The sequence below is a fragment of the Capra hircus genome, chromosome 10 (genome assembly GCF_001704415.2).
Source record: "Capra hircus breed San Clemente chromosome 10, ASM170441v1, whole genome shotgun sequence".
NCBI classification, from domain to species: Eukaryota; Metazoa; Chordata; class Mammalia; order Artiodactyla; family Bovidae; genus Capra; species Capra hircus.
The window spans coordinates 79,565,636-79,588,718 of record NC_030817.1 but is presented as its reverse complement, the minus strand read 5'-3'; the positions used below and the strand labels follow the sequence as shown (position 1 = coordinate 79,588,718).

The 23,083-nt window shown below is 44.6% G+C and overlaps 1 protein-coding gene across 4 annotated transcripts; it reads left to right on the top strand.

Annotated features, from left to right (window-relative positions):
* Window positions 3,058-22,360, top strand: C10H14orf93 (chromosome 10 C14orf93 homolog). Of its 4 annotated transcripts, none has more exons than XM_018054581.1 (7): window positions 3,058-3,142; window positions 13,081-14,096; window positions 16,407-16,727; window positions 20,186-20,247; window positions 20,474-20,577; window positions 21,241-21,353; window positions 21,622-22,360. In XM_018054581.1, exons 2-7 carry the CDS (start codon window positions 13,500-13,502, stop codon window positions 22,039-22,041), a joined length of 1,617 nt encoding a protein of 538 aa, XP_017910070.1. In that variant the 5' UTR covers window positions 3,058-3,142; window positions 13,081-13,499; the 3' UTR covers window positions 22,042-22,360. The 4 variants fall into 4 exon arrangements, with proteins under 4 accessions (XP_017910070.1, XP_017910072.1, XP_017910073.1 ...); XM_018054583.1 differs by having other exon boundaries at window positions 3,096-3,142; window positions 13,285-14,096; XM_018054584.1 differs by having other exon boundaries at window positions 3,114-3,228; window positions 13,285-14,096.

The window sequence follows — 23,083 nt, the reverse complement described above, 5'->3', positions numbered from 1 at the left end:
AATAGGCCTTTCTGCTGAGAAGCAAGTGGTATGAAGAACATCCTGGACTTTGAGAACCAACCGGGAATGGAGGAGGCATTTCAGCACTGGGAGGCTGAACAAGACAGCTGACTTGGGGGTCCAGGTCAGTCATCGATTAAGCTATGAGACCTTGTAATAACCTCTCTCTGATCCTCTGTTTCCTATAACATGGGGATGCCAATAACCTGCCTGTTCACTGCTGATACAATCATGTTATCTAATTTCATATATTTCATCTCCCATATTCAGTTTTCCCCAATCATCCTGACAGTGTCCATTATGTTTTTTTTTTTCCTGACCCAGATTCAATCAAGGATCACATTTTGCATTTTGTTGTTGTTCAGTCACTTTGCATTGTTAAATGCAAAATAAACAGTATAAACAGCTGGGATGTCTTCCTTTCAGTCAGTTCAGCCACTCAGTCATGTCCTGCTCTTTGCAACCCCATGGACTGCAGCACGCCAGGCAGTCTTCCCTGTTCTCCGCTATCTCCTGGATATGTCTCTTTATTGTCCTTTAATTTAGAACAGTCCCTTCACCTTTGTATGTGACTTCATTACATTGATATTTTAGAAGCATTCAGGCCATTTGTCTTGTGGAATGTTGTGAGGATGAAATCAGATAACAATATTTTTTAAACCTGTACTGTTGAGCCAGTGAGGCATAACGGTTAAGAACTTGGGCTATGGAGCTAGATTTTCTGAATTCATGTTCCAGGTCTATCTCTTACTAGCTCTATAGCCTTAGTCAAATTATTATACCTCTCAGTGTCTTAGTCTCATCCACTGATATAAAATGAGGATAATGAGTACCTCCCCATAACTGTGGAGATTAAATAAGTAAACACATGTAAAGTGTTCATAACAATCCCTGCACAGTAAGTGTTCATTGAACTGTTCCTAAAGAAGGCAAATTCTTGTTGTGGGATCTGAGTTTCAAGATCTGTGTTTAGCTAGGAAAAAAATTCACTCAATTATAAATGATTTTTTTTTTTGGTGCTTACTAAATGTCTATAATTATACCAGCTGCCGCAGTAAAAAAAATTTTTTTTAATCTCCTGAATGGAAAAAATTTAAGAGATAATCCTCAGTTTCCTAGTGTGAAATTACTAAAATATGGGAAACAATCAAGGTAGGGTTAAGTGCTGCTAACCTAAGTAAACATGAAGATCATGCTGATAGAAGAGAGAAGGAAATGGTCTATGTTGATTCAAACAGCTGAAGAATGGATAAAAACTGACTAGTCTTGTTGCAGGGGGGAAGCCAGTTCTGATTCCATGTTGGAAACTATTTCTTTGACTTGCTTTTCTTATTATAATAATACTCAATGGTTTGTCTGGAGGATCCTGCCCCTCTGCTTGACTGTAAACTAAAGTGCCTTTGTTCAGCTCAGGGAGAGATAGTTTGTCCCTGCCCACCTGTGAATGGGACTTCCCTGGTGGCTTAGACGGTAAAGCGTCTGTCTACAATGCGGGAGACCTGGGTTTGATCCCTAGGTCGGGAAGATCCCCTAGAGAAGGAAATGGCAATCCACTCCAGTACTATTGCTTGGAAAATCCCATGGACAGAGGAGCCTGGTAGGCTACAGTCCATGGGGTCACAAAGAGTCGGACACGACTGAGCCACTTCACACACACACACACACACACACACACACACACACACCTGTGAATAGAAGAGATTAACTCACCCCTTCTGAAGGCTGGACATTCCCTTGGAGATGTTTTGCAAGACTGAAGACCCTTTCACTTTACTTCCCCACTGCATCTCCCTCTCTATTCTGTCTTTTGACTTCAGTGCCTCATTGCTTCTCTCTGATCTATAAAACAACCTGGCATCCAGCCCCCAATAAGATGGTTATTTTGAGGCGCTAGCCTACCATCAGTTCTGAATATTCATTGAAAAGACTGATGATGAAGCTGAAGCTCCAATACTTTGGCCACCTGATGCAAAGAACTGATGCACTGGAAAAAACCCTGACCCTGGCAAAGACTGAAGGCAGGAGGAGAAGGGGATGACAGAGGATGAGATGGTTGGATGGCATCACTGACTTGATGGACATGAGTTTGAGCAAGCTCTGGGAGTTGGTGATGGACAGGGAAGCCTGGCGTGCTGCAGTCCATCATGTCGCAAAGAATCGGACACGACTGAGCAACTGAACTGAGCGTGCCATCTTCTCGGTGTGCCGGCTACCCAATTGAAGTATCTTCCTCACCTCAACACCTCCTCTCTCAGATTCGTAGCCTATCGTGCCACGAGCAGAGCGAGCTTGGACTGGGTAACAGTCTGAGAAGAAGACACAGGCATTATTACTCCAGGCAGATGAGACCACGTGAGCAAAGGAATATTACAGAAGTGAAGAAGTAAGAGCTGTGGGAAATAAGTACAAACAGGGGCTTAAGACCTGCAGATCATGAGTGGTTTATAATGTAGGTGTAAGCAACCAGGTCTCCATGCAGGAGCTAAAGGGAGACCATTCTAGGTTCTTGAGAACGCAGTGTTAACCAAACAGAGAAAAAAACTGGGGGAGAAGATTGAGCGAAACCACGCCAGAAGTGTAAGGCTACTTTGCCTCTCCCCTGAAGGAGGCCACATACGTGTGTGAAGGTTCATTTAAAGGTGGAAGGGTTAACAACAGACGTGACCCAGAGAGTTCCACCTGGAAATCATGAACTCGCCCCACACACCGGCTGCCTGATGTTTAATCCCATTCTAGAATTTTACTGACTAGTTAACCGAATTTAGCAAACTGTCAGAGAAGGTGCTCGCTTCTGGATTGTTATTTATGCTGGTGACAAGGGCCAGGGTTCACTGATGAAAAAACATCGGAAAGGGTGAGCGGAGGCTGAAAAGTGAAAGGAAGGGGAGAGAAGTGGGGAAGGTGCCAACCAGGTCGCCCAGGTCGGAGCGGAAGGTGGCTGGGGTCGGGGGTCGAGCGGCCCTTAGGGGCCCCCTGGGGCCCGCGCCTCGGGCGCTGCGCGTGTGCTCGCGGGCGGGGCGCCCCGCGGCCGCCAATGGCCAATCCGGGCTGGCGTCCGGGGAGGGGCGGGGCTTGCCGGCTCCGGCTCCGCGAGTCCTCCTTTTTGCACACACACGAATACAAAGAGCCATACGACCTTCGGGTATCCTTTTTCCATTTTTTTTTCCTCCTTAATCTTGTGTGTGTATTCAAGTTTTTTAAAAAATAGAGATCTGTGGCAGTGCTGGGGTGAGGAAACTGTTGCTAAGGGGAATGTGCGCTTTCCCCCATTTCTTTTTCTGTCTCTCTTCCTCTTTCTTTTTCCTGGTAAAGGTTTTAAATATACCAAGAAGTTGAGAAGCAGGATGGCCGTGTACAACTGTTTCCAGCCAAATTTATAGAGATTTTTTTTCTTTTTGCTATCACATTTTAAGGACTGGTAAATTTTTATAGTCGAGGGATTTTTAAAAATTTAGCCTCTTGGGAAGTAGAGGTTTCTTTTTGAAGCCGGCGGAAGGGATAATGTAAATTTCTGCCACAGGCAACGTCGAAGGAAAGAGATTTGAGGCTCCCTCACAGAGTTGTTTGCGTGCGTTTTACACACCCTCTTCCAGAACCAAAACCAAGTGGCTTGAATGTGGCAATTGTCCAAGGCCAATAGGTTAAAAATGTTTGTATTTTATAATTGTGACACTCATTTCCCTGGGGGAGGGGTCAAAGCCCTTTTTACAATGTGTCTTATCCACATTTTTCATGAAGACTCTGTGTGTGTGTGTGTGTGTGTGTGTGTTTTGAAGCAAATAAGTTCGTAAAGATTTATCTTGGGGTTTTGTGCTTTCTGTATATGTACAGTGTGTATATGTGCCGTATCAGATTTTGTTTTTAAAAGCGACTGCCTTTGGCTTTATGTGTGCAAAGCAGTCCCTAGGATGTGGATTTTTTTTTTCCTGTTGTGTTCCCAAATGTGATCCAGACAGGATTTCATGCGCAAACTACAGCCTAGAAGAAATCCTTTGCATAGAATTACTTAGGTACTTTGATTCTACGTGCATTTACTGTATTTTCTCCTCTTCTAAAGTATCAGCTTACTGAATAATTAAATAATTGCTAGGGAATATACAGTCCACGTGGCAAATGAGGGTAAGCAATTTATTGACTCTGTGGTTTAAAGCCTTCTTTAGTGACTGTTTTGCCTAAGTGGTTTTGCTTTTTATTGTCTCACGTTCCTAAATGTACAGCTGTGTATATTTTGGCCTTTATGTGTGGTTTGGTTGGTGTGTTCAGAAGGGAAGTTCTCTCTTGGCTTTTTGACAGAAATGGTCGTTTATAGGTTGGGATTTGTTTGAATAACTCCACAGCTGGCAAAATATCAGGAAAATAATCCAGTCAAGTCCAATTTTCTAAAACCGGTCTTGATGGTGATGATGGGGGAGGGGCCAAGAGGAGGCAACGGCAAATAATACATAGGGGGGATAAGAAATGCATTTGGTTACCATGTTGCGTTTTTTGGAATGAAAAACGTTCTCCTTAAGATAAGCGTCATGGACAGAAGTGTATGAATTAGAGGGCACCAGGCTCAGAGAAGTACCTCCGGTTACAGGAGCCATTTTCTCCCTTAATTCTGTTATAGAACCACTGTCTCCTATTAGGAATCATACGGAAAGCGTATTCAAATCTGTATGGGCAGATTGGAGTGAAAGGATAGAAAATATACGGGGTGATAAGGGAGAAACTAGAATGTCACAAATAGTGACCACGAGATAAAAAAAAGGATCTACTGTAGAGTTCAAATTTGAGGACAACAAAACCACTGTACGATGATAATACAGTTCCATCCCCCAGCTTGCGTCCCACTCAGTTTCAAGCTGTATTTAGGACACCTAACAACGGCGATAAAACTATTTGTACAAGTCTTGACATTCACTGTAATGAATGCAGACTGTGTGAGCTCTGGGTTTCTTAGCTGTACTGAGTGCATTTCTATTCCCTAACAACACAAGTTAGATCAGTCTCAAACGTGGAGCATTCCACAAGTTTAGACCTGCATATCTGAAATCTAGTCAGTCTTAAAGTAGCCTTTGTGATGGCAGTAGTGCTGGAATTATTAATGGAATTTTGCTCTTTCTTATTCTTTTGTCCCCTCATTGTACGTCATCACATACTTTTTACCTTCTCGGAGAAGACAGCGTTTCCTAGAATGGTACACAGCCCAAGCCCTGTCTTCCTAGGTTAATTGATTTTTACTAGGAATTTAGGCTCTTAGCCAGTATTCTTGCTTTGAATTTCTGGGTAAGAGAATTCCTCCCACGAATATATCGTTGGCTCGGCCCTCCTACCGAGGCAAAGCAAAGCTAAACTCGGATGATTTTGCTCTGCAATCTGCAGGGCCCGTAGAGATGAAAACTTACTTGAACTAAGGGCAACTGCTACCTTGCTAGTGTTATCTGAAAAATCTGTAGCTGAGGCCGGCAGGAACGAAAAGCCTTACACCACCAAATGTATGAGGCCGATCTGTAGCCAATGTACCTATAATCGTGTACACGCAGCTCTATGAGCAGCAGGGAACAAAAGGGAGTAAACAAACAAACAAAAAAATCAAGCTAAAGATGGCGTCTAGCGGCCTTGAAAAAGCCTCGCAGTCGTGTCCCTCCCTAAAGAGGCCCCTCCCCTTCCTGACTTGTTGAGTGATTGTGGATTGCTGCCAGTAACGTCCCCGGCCTTGCTCCGCCCCATCGCCCAACCGCCAATCACCAGGAGCCCGGAGACTGGTGAGGCGGGGCCTCCCCGCGTGCGCGCGCTGGCAGGGTACACGAGCAGGCACCGCCTTCTTCCCTGGCAGTGAGCCGGGCGACTCGGTCGCCTGGAGCGGCGCGAGGGGCACACGCGGTGGGACACCAGTAGGGCAGCCAAAGCTGGACCTCCTCGGGAGCTCCCCCGCCATCCTCAGCTCTTTCTTGGCCCCATGGCAGTTACCCGCGGTGATCCAGCTAGATCTCCTCGGGTCAGTCGGCTGTCTGCGGCGCTGTGAGGAACACCCCTTCCTCGAGACCCCCAGGGCACTCCGTCTATCCGGGGGCTCAGTGACGGGTCGCCCTGTCCCCTCCGGCCCCAAGCCCCCTTTGCGCTGCTGCGCTCGCCCTACCTGTAGTTGAAACACTCTCTTCGGAAATGGTTCTGTTTTCCCTGGTGCCCAGTTTGTCATCTTTGACTAATATTTAATCAGATAACATTTACCAAGGGCCCGCTGGGCATACGACGCAACTTTGGGAGCTAGGTTTTCATTTTTCAGTTTCTCCGGAAATGCAGGAAGAGCCGTTTATGTCAGGTATATGGATATGAAAACCTTACACCGGTCATTTTAATCTCACCAAGTTGCATTTTAGCAAATGTAAAGAAAAGAGGCGGTTTAACACTGGGTTAAAAACTCTGGTACTACTATACAAATGTACTTGAAATTTTCGGATTATGTGAAATCCTTTTCTTAACATCTCACTCTGCCCTCTGGGTCCACATCTCTTTTTTATCCGTAAAAAACAAGGTATTAGATTTTCTTTGTTGGTCTCTATTTGGGTCAGTGTTTCAAAATGTAGAAAAGACTATTAATGATATTTCCTTACCTGCTCTTGTGTGATAAAGAGCACATCTCTCATACAAGTAGATTTTTTTGAGAAGTTAGACGTTTTTTAGTGGATGAGACATTTTATACCTTCAGGTGGAGGAGCAGGGCTGACTGGCACAGTAGGAGGTTTAAGTGGCCATTTTCCTTTTTATTTCTTAAAATGAAGATTATGGTATGAATTGCTATGCTTTCAGTAATCACATTTAAGGAAGTCCATTGCTGGCATGACCCTGAATGAGTCAAGGGCCCATTATAAAAACATTTATCTTCTGAGTGATACCATAGACTACACATCTATTAGATAGTGAGGAAACTTTTATTTTTCCTAGTTTGGAGGTGAACTCAGTCATGCAGAAAATTCAAACTCAGAATGGGTTGAAGCAAGCAAGGGAGCTGCCAAGACTATGATATATTTAGTTCTAACAAAAATACATGTGACTTGGGAGGAAATGGATAGTTAAGATTATGGACAGCCTTACCCTGAACTGTCTGTCCAAAGATGAGTTTTCATTCTTTATCCAAATATTTATGAAAAAATATCAAAAGTATTGAAAAGTACATTTTCTAGGCTCCTTTCACATTGTTAAAATTAGGCTGATACTGGTGAACCCCAAACACAGATTTTATGCACACTTAAGTTTGACAGCTGCTGTCATTTTGTGTTGGCAAGTCATCATAGGATTGAAGATCATTTTCTTAACATTCTAATTCTAAAAGTTAACACAATTTTGCAAGAGGCATATATATTCTTCAGTGATGGTCAGTCTTAGTTCATTCCTCTTTCTTGAACAAAAATGCAAACTTGGTTTTAAAATAAATCAGCAATCTGAAATTGCAAAAGTTGACAGTATTAATGTTTAATAATAATGGTATAGACACTGCTTGGATAATTTATTCCAATTAACCATTGCTTTGCCAAACATTCCATGGATTGCTTCACAGGTTATTGTATTAAACAGTTAGACATTTTGAGAGGTAAAATAAAGATATCAGAATAAAGTTTAGGTATGTTAATAACATTAGCAGAGTTAAAGGGGCTCTGAAACTTTAGTTATGGAAAAAAGCAAGAATGATTATGTTAAGTCTGCAATGTTAGAAGGATTTAATAGGTTATAGCAGCAAATAATGCAGCACTATCTATAATAAAGTTCTCTTATCAGTTTGAATTGTTCATACTGAGGAAGATCTGTAAAAAAAGAATGTTTCATCTTTGTCTTCATTGCTCCATATCAGTGAATCTTTGCCCCTGCATTCATCTTTTTTCTTCTCTGCTGACTCAGAGAACAGCTCACCTGCCTTCCTTCTCACAGTGGGAGGATCCTTGCTAGAAGAAAACCTAAATCCTTTCCTAATATGTTCATCCTTTCCTTTTTCACTGACCTTATCTTTTTCCTGCTTTTTAAATATCCTGAGGCTGTAGTGCCCCTTCTGACTTCCTGCTTCGTTCTTTTCATATCTATACTCTAGAAAACTTGACTTCATGTCTTGCTTCCATATTCTCTCCATCAATTTCTCTTTCATCTAATGCATAGTATTACTTCCACTACCAAAAAAAAAAAAAAAAAACACAAAAACTTACTAGTCAGCGCCAGTGACCATCACAGACAAATAACATGCATTTCCTTAATTTTCATCTTGTTTTAACCATTCTGCTGCACTTGTCACAGTTGACTAGATCCTCTTTCTTGTTATTCTTTTTACTTTGGCGTTCCTAACACTTTATTCCATCTTACTGACCATTCTTTTTTAATGAAGACTCTTCCAAGGATTGACTCCAAGTGCTGTCCTTGGCCCCTGCCAAGGATCTTATACGTACTCCTTGGAGAGCTCATTCACTCTCTGAGGTTCAAATATAACCTCCTGCTAAAGTTTCCAAGTCTGCATTCCAGCTCTGACCTTCCTCTTGTTTTTGTTTTTCAGTCCTAGCCAGTTGCTTTCAGAACATTCCATTTAAAGATGCTGCCATCAGTTTGATATTTTAACATGTTATATAAATACACATCTTTTCAAACATGCTGGTGCCACCTCTCAGCTTCCTCATTTGTATCATTCTGTCAGTGCTACCATCTTCTGACCCTTAGGTTTACAGTCTTGAAGTTGTCTTAACCAATCTCTCTATCCCACATATTTATTAAGTTAAGAAATAAGATCAGTCCTTCCTCCAGGGTGTTGAACCTTCATATCCACAAATGTTCATTCTTATCACCTCTCTCCAGGATTAAACAGCCTTCTAATCTCTAACTGTTCCACTTTAAGTGTCTAAGACAGAGGTCAGTAAACCTTAGCACATAGTCTTAGTCTGGCATTATACCTGTTTCTGTTGGCCCCATGGGCTAAGAATGGCTTTTATATTTTTTAATATAAATACTAAAATGTAATATTTTGTGACATTTCTGTATTAATAAAGTTTTATTGGAACACAGCCATACTTATATTTATGTATCATCAATGGCCCCTTTGTGCTACAATGGCAAAGTCGAATGGTTGTGTCAAAAACCACATGGCTGGCAAAGCCTAAATTTCTTTAGTCCTTTCCAGAGAAAGGTTTGCTGACCCCTGACCTAAGAGTTTCCTTAACTTGGTTTTCAAAGCCCACTGTCAGCTCTCTGTACTTTGCATGTAAGCCCTTTTGCTCTGACCTCTCACATGTACCCTGTTAATTCTGTAATGTTTGGTTTTTTTCCTCTCACTCAGCTTGTCTTCTTACCACTGTACCATTCATCCTATACCTTGCTCAAGTGTCAGTTGGAGACTTTTCTTTGATAAGACCCCTATCTCACATGATTTCATTCTGTTGATCTTTCTATAATTTTGAACTAACTCAAGATATTTCTATTCTGTACTATATTTTTAGCCACTTGTGTATATTTTGCTTTGTTCTTTAGACTTTTGTTCTCACATGCGCTGTAAGCTCCTTGTGTATAGGGACTTTATCTTCCTTTCACTTGAGTACTTGGAGGTGGCAGTCCATTTTGGTGACTCATCCTTTAGCATGGCCTTATATAGATAGAATTTTTAGAAACACTTGTTTATATATATATGACTTGCTCATCTTCTCTAATGAAGATATATGTAGCTAATGATATCAGCATTTTAAATTGGTATCTGGTTAGTAAATATAATTGTGAAATGTTCCTGTAATACCTGCCAACCCCAGTTTCCTTATCTTTTTATCCAGGGTCTTAGAGGTTATGTGGGAGACTCTAGCAGGACCCAGGGAAACTAAATCAGAAATGATGTCCATAGATACCCCAAAAGAGTTATTTGAATGCCTGCTGTGCTACACTGCACTGTACCAGGTATTTATAGACAGATTGATTCAAGAAAACACGTATTTGTTGCCCTGAATGTGGCATTCTAAAATGGATGAAGTTAGGTAATACCCAAAGTTGAAAAACAGAAAGAAACTGAGGGACAGAATTGTGGAGCGGGTTAGTGTCATGATATTTTATGCAACACAAATATGAAAATATATTTAGCACATTAAAAACGAGCAGAGTTGGGAATTCCCTGGTGGTCCAGTGGTTAGGACTCCGAGCCTCCACTGCAGGGGGCACAGGTTCCATCCCTGGTTGGGGAACTAAGATCTTATATGTAGCACAGTCAAATAAATAAGTAAACAAAATTAAAAATGAGTAAAGTTGAACAGTATCGTTAGTCTAAAGCCAGGTCATGATAGCAAGTAGTTACAAATACTGTTTTCTCAATTATCTTTCTAATTTGCATCATAAAAGGTTTTGTACTGATAAAAGGCAACTTTGTAGACTTGAATTCATTTCTCAAAAATTTGGTATTGAATTTAGAGGGGAAGCTCCCCAAATTCTATTTCAAGCCATTGGCTTTTTCTCTTCTAAATGAAGACATCAGCATGGATGTTCAAGATAGGAAAACAAAATGTTTCAGGAATCCAGCTGTTATGTGTGGAGCACCGACTATGTGCCAGCACTCTGTTGGTGCCTTTATATATATTATAAATAATCTTCACAAAAACACTCAAAGTGGGCAGAGTGGAGGTAGATAGCCCCAGAGAACACTGAGGCCCAAGTTCAAATAGCCCTTAAGTGGTACCGCATGATGAGAACCCTATTTTTTATTTTATTTACTTATTTATTACTCCCATCTCAGTGCTGTTTTGGGAAGATGATCTAAGAAAGACCATTTAAAGGGACAGAAGGGCTTGAGGCAGGTACAAGGCCAGCAGGGGAGAAGGCCTCCTGCAAGAAAGAGTATCTGGGGCAAGAGTGTAGAAGTTGTCAGTTTGATCCCAGGAAGGATACCTACCCAGAGTCCCAACCTGATGCACCTTAGTTTAAAAAAAAATTTTTTTTAATTGAGGTTTATCTGATGTACAATATTATAGGTTACAAGTATATAATACAGTGGTACACAGTTTTTAAAAGTTGTACTCCATTTATAGTTGTTATAAAAACTTTAGCTATGTTCCCTGTAAAGTATATTCTTGTAGCTTAGGCTTCTCAGGCCCTGCAGTGGTAAAGAATCTGCCTGCCACTGTAGGAGACTCGGATCTGATCCCTGGGTCAGGAAGATCCCCTGGAGTAGGAAATGGCAGCCCAGCCCAGTATTTTTGCCTGGAAAATTCCATGAACAGTGGAGCCTGGCATAGTCCATGGAGTTTCAAAGAGTTGGACGTGACTGAGTACACACATACACACATATCTTTATAGCTTATTTTATACATTACTGATTTATTAAATTTGGGGGGGTATATTCCCTGGTGGTTCAGTGATTATGACTCTGTGTGCTGTCACTGCCCAGGGCCTGGGTTCAATCCCTGGTTGGGGAACTAAAATCCCACAAGCCTAGTGGTGCTGCCAAAAAATTTTTTTAACTGAATTATAGCTGATGTAAAATATTACATAAGTGGCAGGCCTTAATTTCTTACTGTACAAATCCTAAACCCAAGTGAGCGATCATTTGTGTATTATCATTTACATAACTTTCTTTTTCTTACAGCACCCACGTTTCAGGTTAAACTCTTTGCATGATGTTGGTTTTAAAAAAGTTAAAACCCCACAGGAGCTTGTAGGCCCTTATTTAGGAAGGAAAAGGATATATTAATGATTCATTCATAATTGACTTGGGAATTGCTTAGTGAGTTCCTTTAACCTTTAGTTTTAATTTGGCTTTAACCTTTAGTTTTTTAGGTTTAGCTCTGCTTTCCAGTGACTCTAATGACAGAGAAGCAGTAAATGGATTTGAGTTAACGTTATTTCAAGAAGTGAATATCTAGCACAGAAAAGCATTTCTTCGATATAAAGGGTAGAAAGAGCAAATTAAAGACTATTTTTTAATAACCAAGTGTAATTAAAATGCATTGTCAGATTTACATTTTAGTACCTCAGAGGCATTGATATTGCCTGTTTCTGAAATGAGATTGCTGATTAAAAAAAAAATAAAACCCCAAATTTCTGTATGTGGAAAATTCTCCTAACCTCCTCCTCTCCTTTTAATTGTGGTGTTATGATATAATTTACAGGGTAAGATAGAAATGTATCTCTTGAGGAAATTGTAAACATAAGATTTTGTCACTTAGGGAGCTTCAGGCAGAAAGATTCCTTTTTTCTATAATCAAGTGTCATTTAGAAAATGACAATATGAAGTTCCTTGGAGTGTTCTCAGTGGTACAAACCCTCCCACACTTTTTTTCTTCTTTTTCTCCTGGAGTAGTTTAGTCGCTTAACTACAGTGATTCAGAGGAGAGGCAGTTTGGTTTATCATTGATATTCTGATCTCTCTTTTTGGGGGCTGGTTGTGTGGGCAGAGTGGCAGCATGGAGCTACTTAGAAACTCCCGTTCAGCTCTGTCGCTCCCTTAAGCAGCATGAGAAGTGGAGATGAGGGGCCCTGGAGGTGATTTTTCTGGGCTTCCAGCTGGAGCATTCAGAACAGTTAGCTTCAATTGCAGAGGCTGGAGGCCCAGGTGTACAAAGTGTGAGAGTAGGGGTCTCTGCAGCCCTGGTTAGGGAAGCTCAGTTCTCCCATCCAGGTTTTCCTTTCATTCCCCTGCCCATCTCCAAAGCATTAATGATATAATAGTGTGAGGTTGGCAGCGTCTTGGGGGCTGCACTGATTGGCCTCCTCCTTATTTAGGAGTCTTATTCTGCATCTGTATGCAAATTATAGAGACCGTAGAATCATCATTCTTTATGTCAACAAAAAGTGGTATCAGTTTAAGAAAAAAAATCACACCCACACTAGATTGAAAGTAGCAATAACTGGTTTCTGCTGTCTTCCCTGACCTTGAAAAAGATATATAAGTTCTCTGCCTGTCTCTTCTCTGGCCCTGGGTTAATATGTGTTTCCTAGAGCTGTTGTGTGAATGAGATTAACCTATGTGAAGTGTTCTGAACTCCTTAAGGAATGATGTCAAAGCAATAAAATGCAATACTGTTATTACAGCCAAGATAGAGAGGCGGAGAAGACAGATCTACATTTTCTTCCTTAATCTTCTAATCTTTCCAGATGCCCGTGGGTCCTTTAGAGTCTCCTCTCTGTACCTTAGTTTTAGAGTGGTGGGGGGTTTCATGCCTTCCACCCTCTGAAACCCAGTTCCTCGGGAAGGCCTTCGTACACCCACCCTATGGGGAAGGGGTGAGGGTGACCCCCCAATGTGTGGGACTAGGGCAGCCCAGGATCTGCACAGAGAAGGCCCTCTCCACTCTGCAGGACAAGAAGAGGCAGCCATGGTCTGTGTGCGCCTTCACGGCTAGCCCACTGCTCCTTCAGAGAACCCAACCCCGGGTGCCCAGGCTCCTCTGACCACCCTCCATGAGGAAGGAAAGTGAATCCAGAGAGGCCAGCGCTTCCTGCGGTCCGGTCGGCTGGGGACACTTTTGGAGCAGTCCAGCAGTGTGAGCACCGCCCTTCCCGCCTCGACAACCATGTCCTTCAGCGCCACCATTCTCTTCTCCCCTCCCAGTGGCAGCGAGGCCAGATGCTGCTGCTGTGCGTGTAAGAACGAGACAAGCGGGGCCAGCTCAGGCTGTCAGGGTGGGAATCCTCCCAGCACCCCGATCACGGTGACGGGACACGGCCTGGCCGTCCAGAGCTCCGAGCAGCTCCTGCATATTATCTACCAGCGGGTGGATAAGGCCGTGGGTCTGGCTGAGGCAGCGCTGAGTCTCGCCAGGGCCAACAACGAATTGTTAAAACGACTCCAGGAGGAAGTGGGTGAGCTGAGGCAAGGGAAGGTGCCCGCCGCGGATGAAGACAGGGAGAGTCGGGCACACGGCTCCCCGCTGGAGGAGCCCGGGCCCCTCAAGGAGAGCCCCGGGGAGGCCAGCCGGGCCGTGCCGGCTGCGGAGGAGGAGTGTGACAGTGTGGGCAGTGGCGTGCAGGTGGTGATCGAGGAGCTGCGGCAGCTGGGAGCGGCCTCGGCTGGGGGGCCCGGACCCTTGGGCTTCCCCGCAGCTCAGAGAGATGTGCGGCTCCCGGGATGCGCCCTGACTGCTGGCGAGGGGGCCCCGATGCTCAACCCTGTGAGTACACAGCACAGGACCGCAGCCGAGCTGCTCCCTTGTGCCCTTCCTGGCCTTCCTCTCTTTCTCTCTCTTCTCTCCGTCCTTCAGCCTTTCTTTTGGTGCTATCAGTGATGAACAGCGGGGTACCGAGTTTCCTTTGTCGTCAGAGAGAGTGAGCCCTCCTGTTTTTCCCTGACCCCGTGGCCTTTCTGGTAGAAGGCCATTGCTGGCATGAGTGGCATCGGGGCTGCCCTGCCCTCCCACTCTGTCGCGCCACATGGCACCTTCTCCACAGCTGCCTGACAGCTCCATGGGCTCTGCCTCTCCTGGCGAGGATGCCTGCCATGCACAGACGACTCATTCATATTTGATCATGGGCCCTCTGCTTGCCAAGAGGAATTCAGGACTAGGAGAGAGATGAGGATGTGAGGAGAGAGAGGCAGAGGCGGGGAGGGAGAGCAGGGAATGAGGGAGGGAAAGGGCAAAGCTGGTAGCGGACAGGTGCAAGAAGGGAAAGAGGCCATTGGAAATGAAGGGTTCCGAAAGGAGAAAAAGTGGAGAAAGAGCAGAGGAGAAAGATGAACCTAAGTGGAAGAAGAATTGATGCAAGGGAGAGAATATGAGGGAAGGTAGGAGGGAGGTAGAGGAAAGGAAATAAAATGAGGAAAAATGGGCAGTTGAGAGTTTACCTAAGAGGATAATAACATGTACGGAGGAAGAGGGAAGCCAACGGGCCTGTTTTGTGAGCCGGAAAAGACATAGAAATACACTGATATTTCAGCTTCTTTACTGCTCAGGGCCATATGAGCAGGGAAATCCTGGCTGAGGAGAGTAAAAACTGAAGAATGTCACATGGAAGTCTGGAAAGGAGATGGAGCAACTCTAGAGATCTCAGATGTGAAGCTAACAGATGTGTTGCCACTTGAGAGACAGTGGGAGGTCTGTCAGCTCCCACCCACCCTCTCCACCTCGTCCTCCTTCTGCCCTCTGTCTTTTCCTCCACCCGCCACGACAAGGCCCAGACACCCAGGAAAGAGTAGAGCAGAACAGGGGGGCTGAGACTCCGAGCCCATCTGCTGGATCTGAGGAATGAAGGCCGCCTCCAGGGTCATACTGCAACCGGTCACTGCTCCACCAAGGCCTAGCCGCACGGGTGGGTGATGGCCCCGAGGCTCGCCCCAGTTTGCCCGGCCAGGGACTATCCTTGGTTTGGGGGTATCGGAGGAGCTGCTGGGAAGGTGGGAGGAGGCAGGGAGGCACCAGGCCCGGCAGTGCCCTGAGCTGTGGTTCTTTCTGGCAGGGAAGGCTTCCAAGCCGACAGGATGGAATTAGATTTCACAGCACAGAAAGCAGCTCACAGGTCTATAAATCTCAGCCTCCTCCCCCGCTTCTTTCTGTGTTTTTTCCCCCACTTTCACTGTTTTGTTTTCCTGGCTGCAGAAATCCCCCTCCTTTCTTTTCTCCCTCTCTCCCTTCCTCCCTCCTTCCTTCCCCTACCCTGTGTGTCCTTGAGTGAGGCCACAGGCAGGCAAGCGGATGTCAGGGCAGCGACTGTCCGATGTAGCCAGGGCAGGATCAAGGTGAGGGCACCTGCTGGCCCTGCAAAGGGAAGAGGGCAGGGGATGGGGAGGGGGAAAGCAGTACCAGCCTCTCTAGAGGTTTCTGACTTTATATCTACCTCCTTTGCTCCCATTTTTCTATTTCTCCTTGTTATTTTATTTTCTCACTCCTCTTGCTTGGTTTTCTTATCATCGCTTTCTCACTCAATCCCTTTCAGGCAAAACACCTAGCTACCTTACCTGTACTCAGGTGCAAAGCATAAATGACTACTCACAAATAGAGCATCAGAAACATGCCTTGTCCTTACAATCAGTCCTGTGGTAATGACCCAACATGAGAGGCCCCGTTGAGTGAAAGTTGCTCAGTTGTGTCTGACTCTTTGTGACCCCATGGATTCTAGCCCGCCAGGCTCCTCTGTCCATGGGATTTCCCAGGCAAGAATACTGGAGTGGGTAGCCATTCCCTTCTCCAGAGGATCTTCCCAACCCAAGGATGGAACTGAGGTCTCCTGCATTGCAGGCAGATTCTTTACTGTTTGAGCCACCAGGGAAGCCCAAGAGGCCCTGTATCTGCGAGAAATATTTGTCCCACGCTCCCCCCAGAGTCCCAGAGAAACAAGCCATGAACCACTGAAGACTGGGCTAGATTCCCCCCTGTTCCCCACTCCCTGTTCATCATACTTACCAGTGAATGATGGTTGACCAGGTTCCTACAAGCCTGGATGGGTAATAGGGTTTTTGTTTTTTTTTTTTTCCCGTATGTTCTTAGCTGGTGGATGATTACGTGGCCTCTGAAGGTGCAGTGCAGCGGGTGCTGGTGCCTGCTTATGCCAAGCAGCTTTCACCAGTCACACAACTGGCGATCCAGCGGGCAACCTCAGAGACCGGGCCAGAAAATGGAACCAAGCTGCCGCCACCCCGCCCTGAGGACATGCTCAGTGCTGCTGCCGCCCTGGAAGGGCCTTCGGAAGAGTCAGGCCCTGGGGGAACTGGGGAGCTGAGACAGTCTCTAGGGTTCACTGCTTCCCCATGCAGGACCAGAGGGAGTGGGCAGAAGAACTCCAGACGCAAGCGGGATCTGGTCCTCTCTGTGAGTGAGCTCAATTTCTATACATTTTTCTTCAGTTTGGAGAGATAAGTGAAGAGTGAAATGTGGGTTGCTTTTAAACGTCCCATGTGGAATGAATGGTATCCTGAAGCCTGCTGGAGTGGGAAGGGCAAGAAGGGACAGACTGTTCCCTAGCCCCAGGGACAGACAGTCCCTTTGCTATCAGTGGAACTTGTTGTTTAGGCTTTTCCGGATAGATTGATATCTTCCATTTAAAGATAAGGGAATTATATCATGTCTCCTGGTGATCTCATAATTCTGATGGGAAGATCTTTATGGGGTTCAGCAAATTGACTGCAGCAGGATAGCACTAGAAACTGCCTGCAAATAATCAGTGTTCAGGGCAAGCAGCAAGGGGCCCCTTGGGCAGCAAGGCCAAGGTGTCCTGAGGTGGTCCCATACCCCAAAGATGCAGAGGACCACTAGACACTCAGCTCAAGGATAAAGGTTAGAAGAGTCTGGTGATTCTCAGAGCTCTTGGCAGGAAAGGTACTGGCCTGAATCAGTTCTGCCTGAAACCTTACAGTGGCTTGGAGTCCTAGTGCATCCCTAAACATCCTACAATCTATAGGATCCCCCGCCCCCACCTCCGTTATCCAGCGTCATTAGAGTCAAGGTTAAGAAACCCTGTTTTAGGGTGACTACAGACCTTTGGATCAGCTCTGTCATCCAAGACATCTTTCTAATGGAGACTGTAATGGGTCTCCAGTCTCTGGATAATAGCTTATGAGGAAAACTGAGAGTTCTGGTCAAGGGTGATAGTCACCACTGACATCCAGTGAAATCTCATCAGAGTATAGAACCCATTTCTCCTGTTACAGCCTTAGTAAAGATTGAAAGTGGCTGACTACCATTTATACTTCCTTTATTTACATTACTTCTTTCTCCTTTTTTCTAGGAGATCCTACTCTTACTCTTTCTTTCGTTTTTACGCTGATAGATTCTTTTTTTCCCCCTTCCAGAGGACACCATTCATAATCAGTATCAACTGATTTCTAACCTTTATTTCAGATTTTGGTTACATTTAATGACATGTCACTTATCAAGAATGGGGAGTAGGTTTAGTTTCTCTGTCATGGATTTCTAATCCAACAGGACACTGTTGTTGCCAGTGACAGAAATAGAGGCTTATACCTAGAAGTACCTTTCAAGAGAATTCCCCCAAATTCTTAGTGTTTAAATCAGAATATATGTGTGATAATTACAATTTGCATAAAATCAGGATTTTTTTTTGGTCAGTTCTATTCCTCTTGTGCCTACTGCCTACAGTGAGAGGTCTAGTGGTGAGGCCGGGCTTCTTCCTGCCCTTTGGAGAGCTTGGCACAGTGCCTTCTGGGAAGCATGCTCAGCCATCATGCTCGGTGTTGTACGATGAGAAGAGGGGCAAGTGGACCAGTCAGGGAGTCTTGCTGCCCATCACAGAGAAAGATATAAAATGTTCTTGTGTGAGTCTGTGGGTTCAGAGGGAGAGGGATGGTTGCAGATCTTCACTGTCCCAACCTTTAGCTCTGGAAGGGAATCCGAGAGGCATTTCTCCAATCTGTTGAGGCTGCTGGGGGTTGCTGCTCTGCCAGGGATCCAAAAGGCCCAAATCAGAACCTTAATTCCTTGGACTGCTGCAGATCCAGCCACCCATAGGAGAAATTATTTATTTTTAGCTTGCTCAGGAGGCAGGTGAGCCAGCATCCTTTAGTCTTAACACTTATTATTGGCTAGAGTATTTTCCCTTTTCACTTCAAGCTTGGTTTGATTTTTATCAGCTGATCTCTTCCAAGTCAATTGAATTGGAAAGCTATGCAACTCCTCCCCCATCTTTTTTCTTTTTTTGCAACTCTTTCAAATTCTTTCTGAAGCATTCACCCATTCCCTTGTGATTTCTCAAGTTTGTACTTCTAAAAGGTAAAATAACTATATCAGATACAAAGCTAGTACAACTCTTTATTTTATAGAGTAGAGAACCTAGTCATAAAGAGTTAACAGTAATTTCCTAAGTTGATATGGTGAGTCAGCCATAGGAGTAAGAGGTGAAATTGGGCATTTCTGAATACGAAGCTGAAATCCTGAGATCAGCATCCCATCAGTTTGGGACTCGGTAATTTCCATTGACTAAAGGACCTTGGGATGAAAATATAATCAGAAACAGAAAAACTAAATTTAATAGGAAATGTAAAATCCTGCATTAGAGTACAAAAAAAAAAAAAACAAAAAAAAAAACAAAAAACAGTTGCAGAAGGGTGGAAATAGTATCTGTGTGAAAAATGGACTTGAGCTGACTACAGGCTCGCTATGAATGGACCCTGTGGCGATGAGTAGCGATGGGGTTGCTAAGAAAGGTAACAGCATCTTGGGTTTCATTCCTAGAAGTATAGAGTTCTCCTCAGGGAAGTAATGCTCCCTTTGGCCAGACCTCAGTGGATGAGTTCGATTCAGTTCCAAGTGCCATGTTGTAAGAGGAACACTGGCAAACCAGAGCGTCACAGTTTCATGAGGAGTCTGTCTGGCAACTATGTCATGAGGACTGGTTGAAGGACTTGGTGTTTAGACCAGATAAGAGGAGACCTCGGGAGAGCATGGAAGCTGTCCTCAAATACTTGAGGTGCTATTAGGGCAAAACTGGGGTCAGATTTTGGAGTATCTAAGGCAATTTTTTTTTTTTTAACAATTAGAGATGTTCATAGTAGCTGAGTCAAAAACTAGTGAGAACCCATCGTTAAAGGTATATAAGCAAAGCTGAAAGATAGCCTGTTTAATGATGTAAACGGATGGTTGGGTGACAGTGTCTCCAAGTTCCCTTTCATTTCACATTTCTGTTATTTCAGGTTTGTGTTTTTTGGACCATGATATGAGGACCCCTGGGATTTGTTGTAATGTGCAAAGACATATACCTGGGACATTTTCCTGGGTCACCAATTTTACTAGAAGATTTTGGAAGACATTTTCATGTTAAGAGAAATACAAAATGGCAAACCACTTCAGTATTCTTGCCTGGAGAATTCCACAGACAGAGGAGTCTGGCAGGCTGCAGTCCATGGGGTTACAAAGAATCAGACATGACTGAGCTACTGACTGACTAAAGGGGCTTCAAGAAATGTCTATTTGAAGTAGCCCTGTTGTATATTTGCTCTCTCCTTGCTATTAGAAGTATGTTTGTGGAAATGTTTGAAAACCTGTATTCTAGTGATCATACTCCCTGAGAGCAAGAGTAAGACCCAGAATAATTCTGAAGGCTCCACATAAATTAAATGAAAAGGAAAAAAGTGGGGAGGGGGTGTCCATTAGAGACACTAATGTGGGTAGGCTCTCTGGCTAAAAAAGGGCATCGACAGAAAATGGTACCTAGGCTATGGGCAAGATTCATGCAGAAAACCCCATAGGGACCAGAGAAGGGTTTCATCATATTTGTTCCTGGCTTGATTCTGTGTTTTGTTTGTTTCCTCTAGAAATTGGTCCATAATGTGCATAACCACATCACCAATGACAAGAGATTCAATGGGTCTGAAAGGTATGATCCTCTGGAGGGAAAAGATCATAAGGAACTTTGCCAAGGAGAGGGAAGCAGAGGGGGGCTGCTCCAATATAATAGTTAGGCTAGGGCTTCCACCTCACCATCGCCCTTTGTGTCATGTCTTAGGCCATGGGGGACTTTCCCACAAAGCTGATTAATCAAGGAATCTCTGTCTAGCTTTTCAAATGCTGACTGTCTTATTTACTTTCTTCTCTTGTGGCAGCATCAAGTCCTCTTGGAATATTTCTGTAGTGAAGTTCCTTCTGGAAAAGCTCAAGCAAGAACTGGTAACAAGTCCCCACAATTATACTGACAAGGAGCTGAAAGGTGAGAAAGACCGAGTTAACTTGCACCCCAGCCTTTCTTCATGCCCAGTTCCTGACCAGAGGAGAAGAGGCCTATGGAGATGATTTAGGTGGTTTTGAAAATAGTGGACTTAAAAAATTGGTTTTGGCTATTTTTTCACCTAGGATTGTCTTTTTATTCCCCTACTCAGTCTGAAATGAACATGGGAGAAGGAAGGGGCCAGAACACCATCATGCATGATGCTTCTACAGAGCCCGAGTCTCGGGTATTATGAAAAGGAGGTTAGAATCAGGCCTCCCCTTTTGTCCCTACATATCACGTCCTGGGTTTCCTACTTCTCGTGCCCTTCTGTTATCTGTCTGTAGCGTTAAGAAAGCGTCTGCTGAAAAAGTACTTGGGATCTGCCGTCAGCCGAGTAGAATGGGGTAGGTCTGACTGCGGTTGGGGAAGGGGAGTTGCAAAAGCCTCAGAGTTGTCCTTTTACAGTGAGAGGAGTTCCTGTTAGAGATGCAGAGGGGCAGAGAGAGCTACACCAGAGAGGAAGGAATAGATGCTGATGGATGTGCCCAGAAAGCCCATTGTGTAAAAGTGGTTCTCCCCTCTTCCACCTGGTAGTGTTACAGCAAAAATAAAAGGGGCCGAGGACCCCTGCTTTCTGCTGCCTCCCTTCTCCCTCCCCACCAGGAGCCTGTGTAGCCTACTTCCTTACGAAGAGGCGTGAGTATCGCAACTCCTTAAACCCCTTTAAAGGCCTGAAGGAGAAAGAGGAGAAGAAACTTCGAAGTCGCAGATACCGGGTAGGTTTCTAGGCTTTCCTTTCAGAAAAGATGCTAAACGCTAAACCCTAATAAGCCACAGTGGGAGGGTGTGGCCTCTGAGAACAGGATTGAGTGGAGGAGAAGGAAGACAGGAGCCAATTCTCTAAGATCTGATTTGGGTTCTCTTGGGAACTTAGTTCTCTCAGGCACAGATTTTTCACAGCTTTCCTCCTACCCAAACCCTTTCCCCAAACCTAATGTGTGGTTTGTTGCTCTTCCTAATCTCTGTCCTGGGCTCCTACCTTAGCTTTTTGCCAACCGATCCAGCATCATGAGGCATTTTGGCCCTGAGGACCAACGTCTATGGAAGGATGTGACAGAGGAGCTGATGTCAGATGAAGAGGACAGTCTTAATGAGCCAGGTGTCTGGGTGGCCCGGCCTCCCCGTTTCCGGGCCCAGCGCCTCACGCAGCTCTGCTACCACCTGGATGCCAACTCTAAGCATGGCACCAAAGCCAACCGTGTATATGGGCCTCCCTCAGACCGTTTGCCTTCTGCTGAGGCCCAGCTTCTTCCACCGGAACTTTATAATCCTAATTTCCAAGAAGAGGAGGATGAGGGAGGTGATGAGAATGGCCCTGTCTCCCCATCTTTTGACCAAGCCCACAAAACCTGCTGCCCTGACTTGAACTCATTCATTGAAATCAAGGTGGAAAAGGATGAGTGAGATCTAAAAGCAAGAATAACTCTGGCATCTGCCAAACCCCATGTCCCTGAACGGGGTGGCCACAGGGCTTCCCAAAATAACGAGATGTCCTCTGCAGTCTGAGGAAGCAAACCCGCCTCTCTTAACACAGTCTCCACTGGAAGTAGAAGCTAGCAGCTCTGGTGGGATAAAAGGACTTATTTTCATGGGGGAAAAACACCCCCAACTGTGAATGGCAAGCCAGAAAATGCTTATTCCTAAGCATAAACAGTGCCTCGGAGGAGCCTAGGATGAGAAAAGGAGGAGTATGGGTCAAAGAAACAGGCCTTCTTGACATGTGCCCTGGTCTCTGAGTTGTTTTTTTCTGCTAGTTTCACTCAAAGCTCTGGGGAAGTAAGTGGCCCTGGTGGTAGCTTCGACTTCCCCCGATTGCTGGTCTTGCTCTGCAGTGGAGGCAGCACAGCACCAGGCTGGGGTAATACTCCCACCTGGTGGACAGTCTCAGTCATGGACTTGATGCTTCTGAGCAGAGCACAAGCTCCGCGCCTATTTGGGAGTTGGGATCTAGAAGTAATAGCTTTTGTTTATTCAATTATATAAGGAAGCATTTATTATTCCTGCCTTACACATGAGGAAATTAAGGTTTAAAGAATTCCCCTGTCTCACCAACAGCTGCTTTCCCACCGTGTGACCAAGCAGTATATGCAGCTTGCTAGCTATTTCTTAGTTCTGTCAGCCAAACTGTATTTTGAAGGTGTGTGTATGTGTGTTTGTGTATGCATAAGCACAAATTCAGAACATACAAACACAGAGAACGTGTGCATTTTTGGATAAACTGAGACGTAAACATGGCTTTCTCTTTGTTCAGTCAGTCATATAACATATGGACTGCTTACTAGGTGTCAGGTACTGTGCTAGGTGCTGTGGATACTCTGTTGAACAGGCTAGATGCTGAGCAGTTTTATCATCTAGTCAGGAAACCAGGCATTTAAGTAGGCAATGAAATGAACTGTGATAAGTGTGATGATGGGGATGTGTGTGTGCTATGGCTGTGTACCACAGG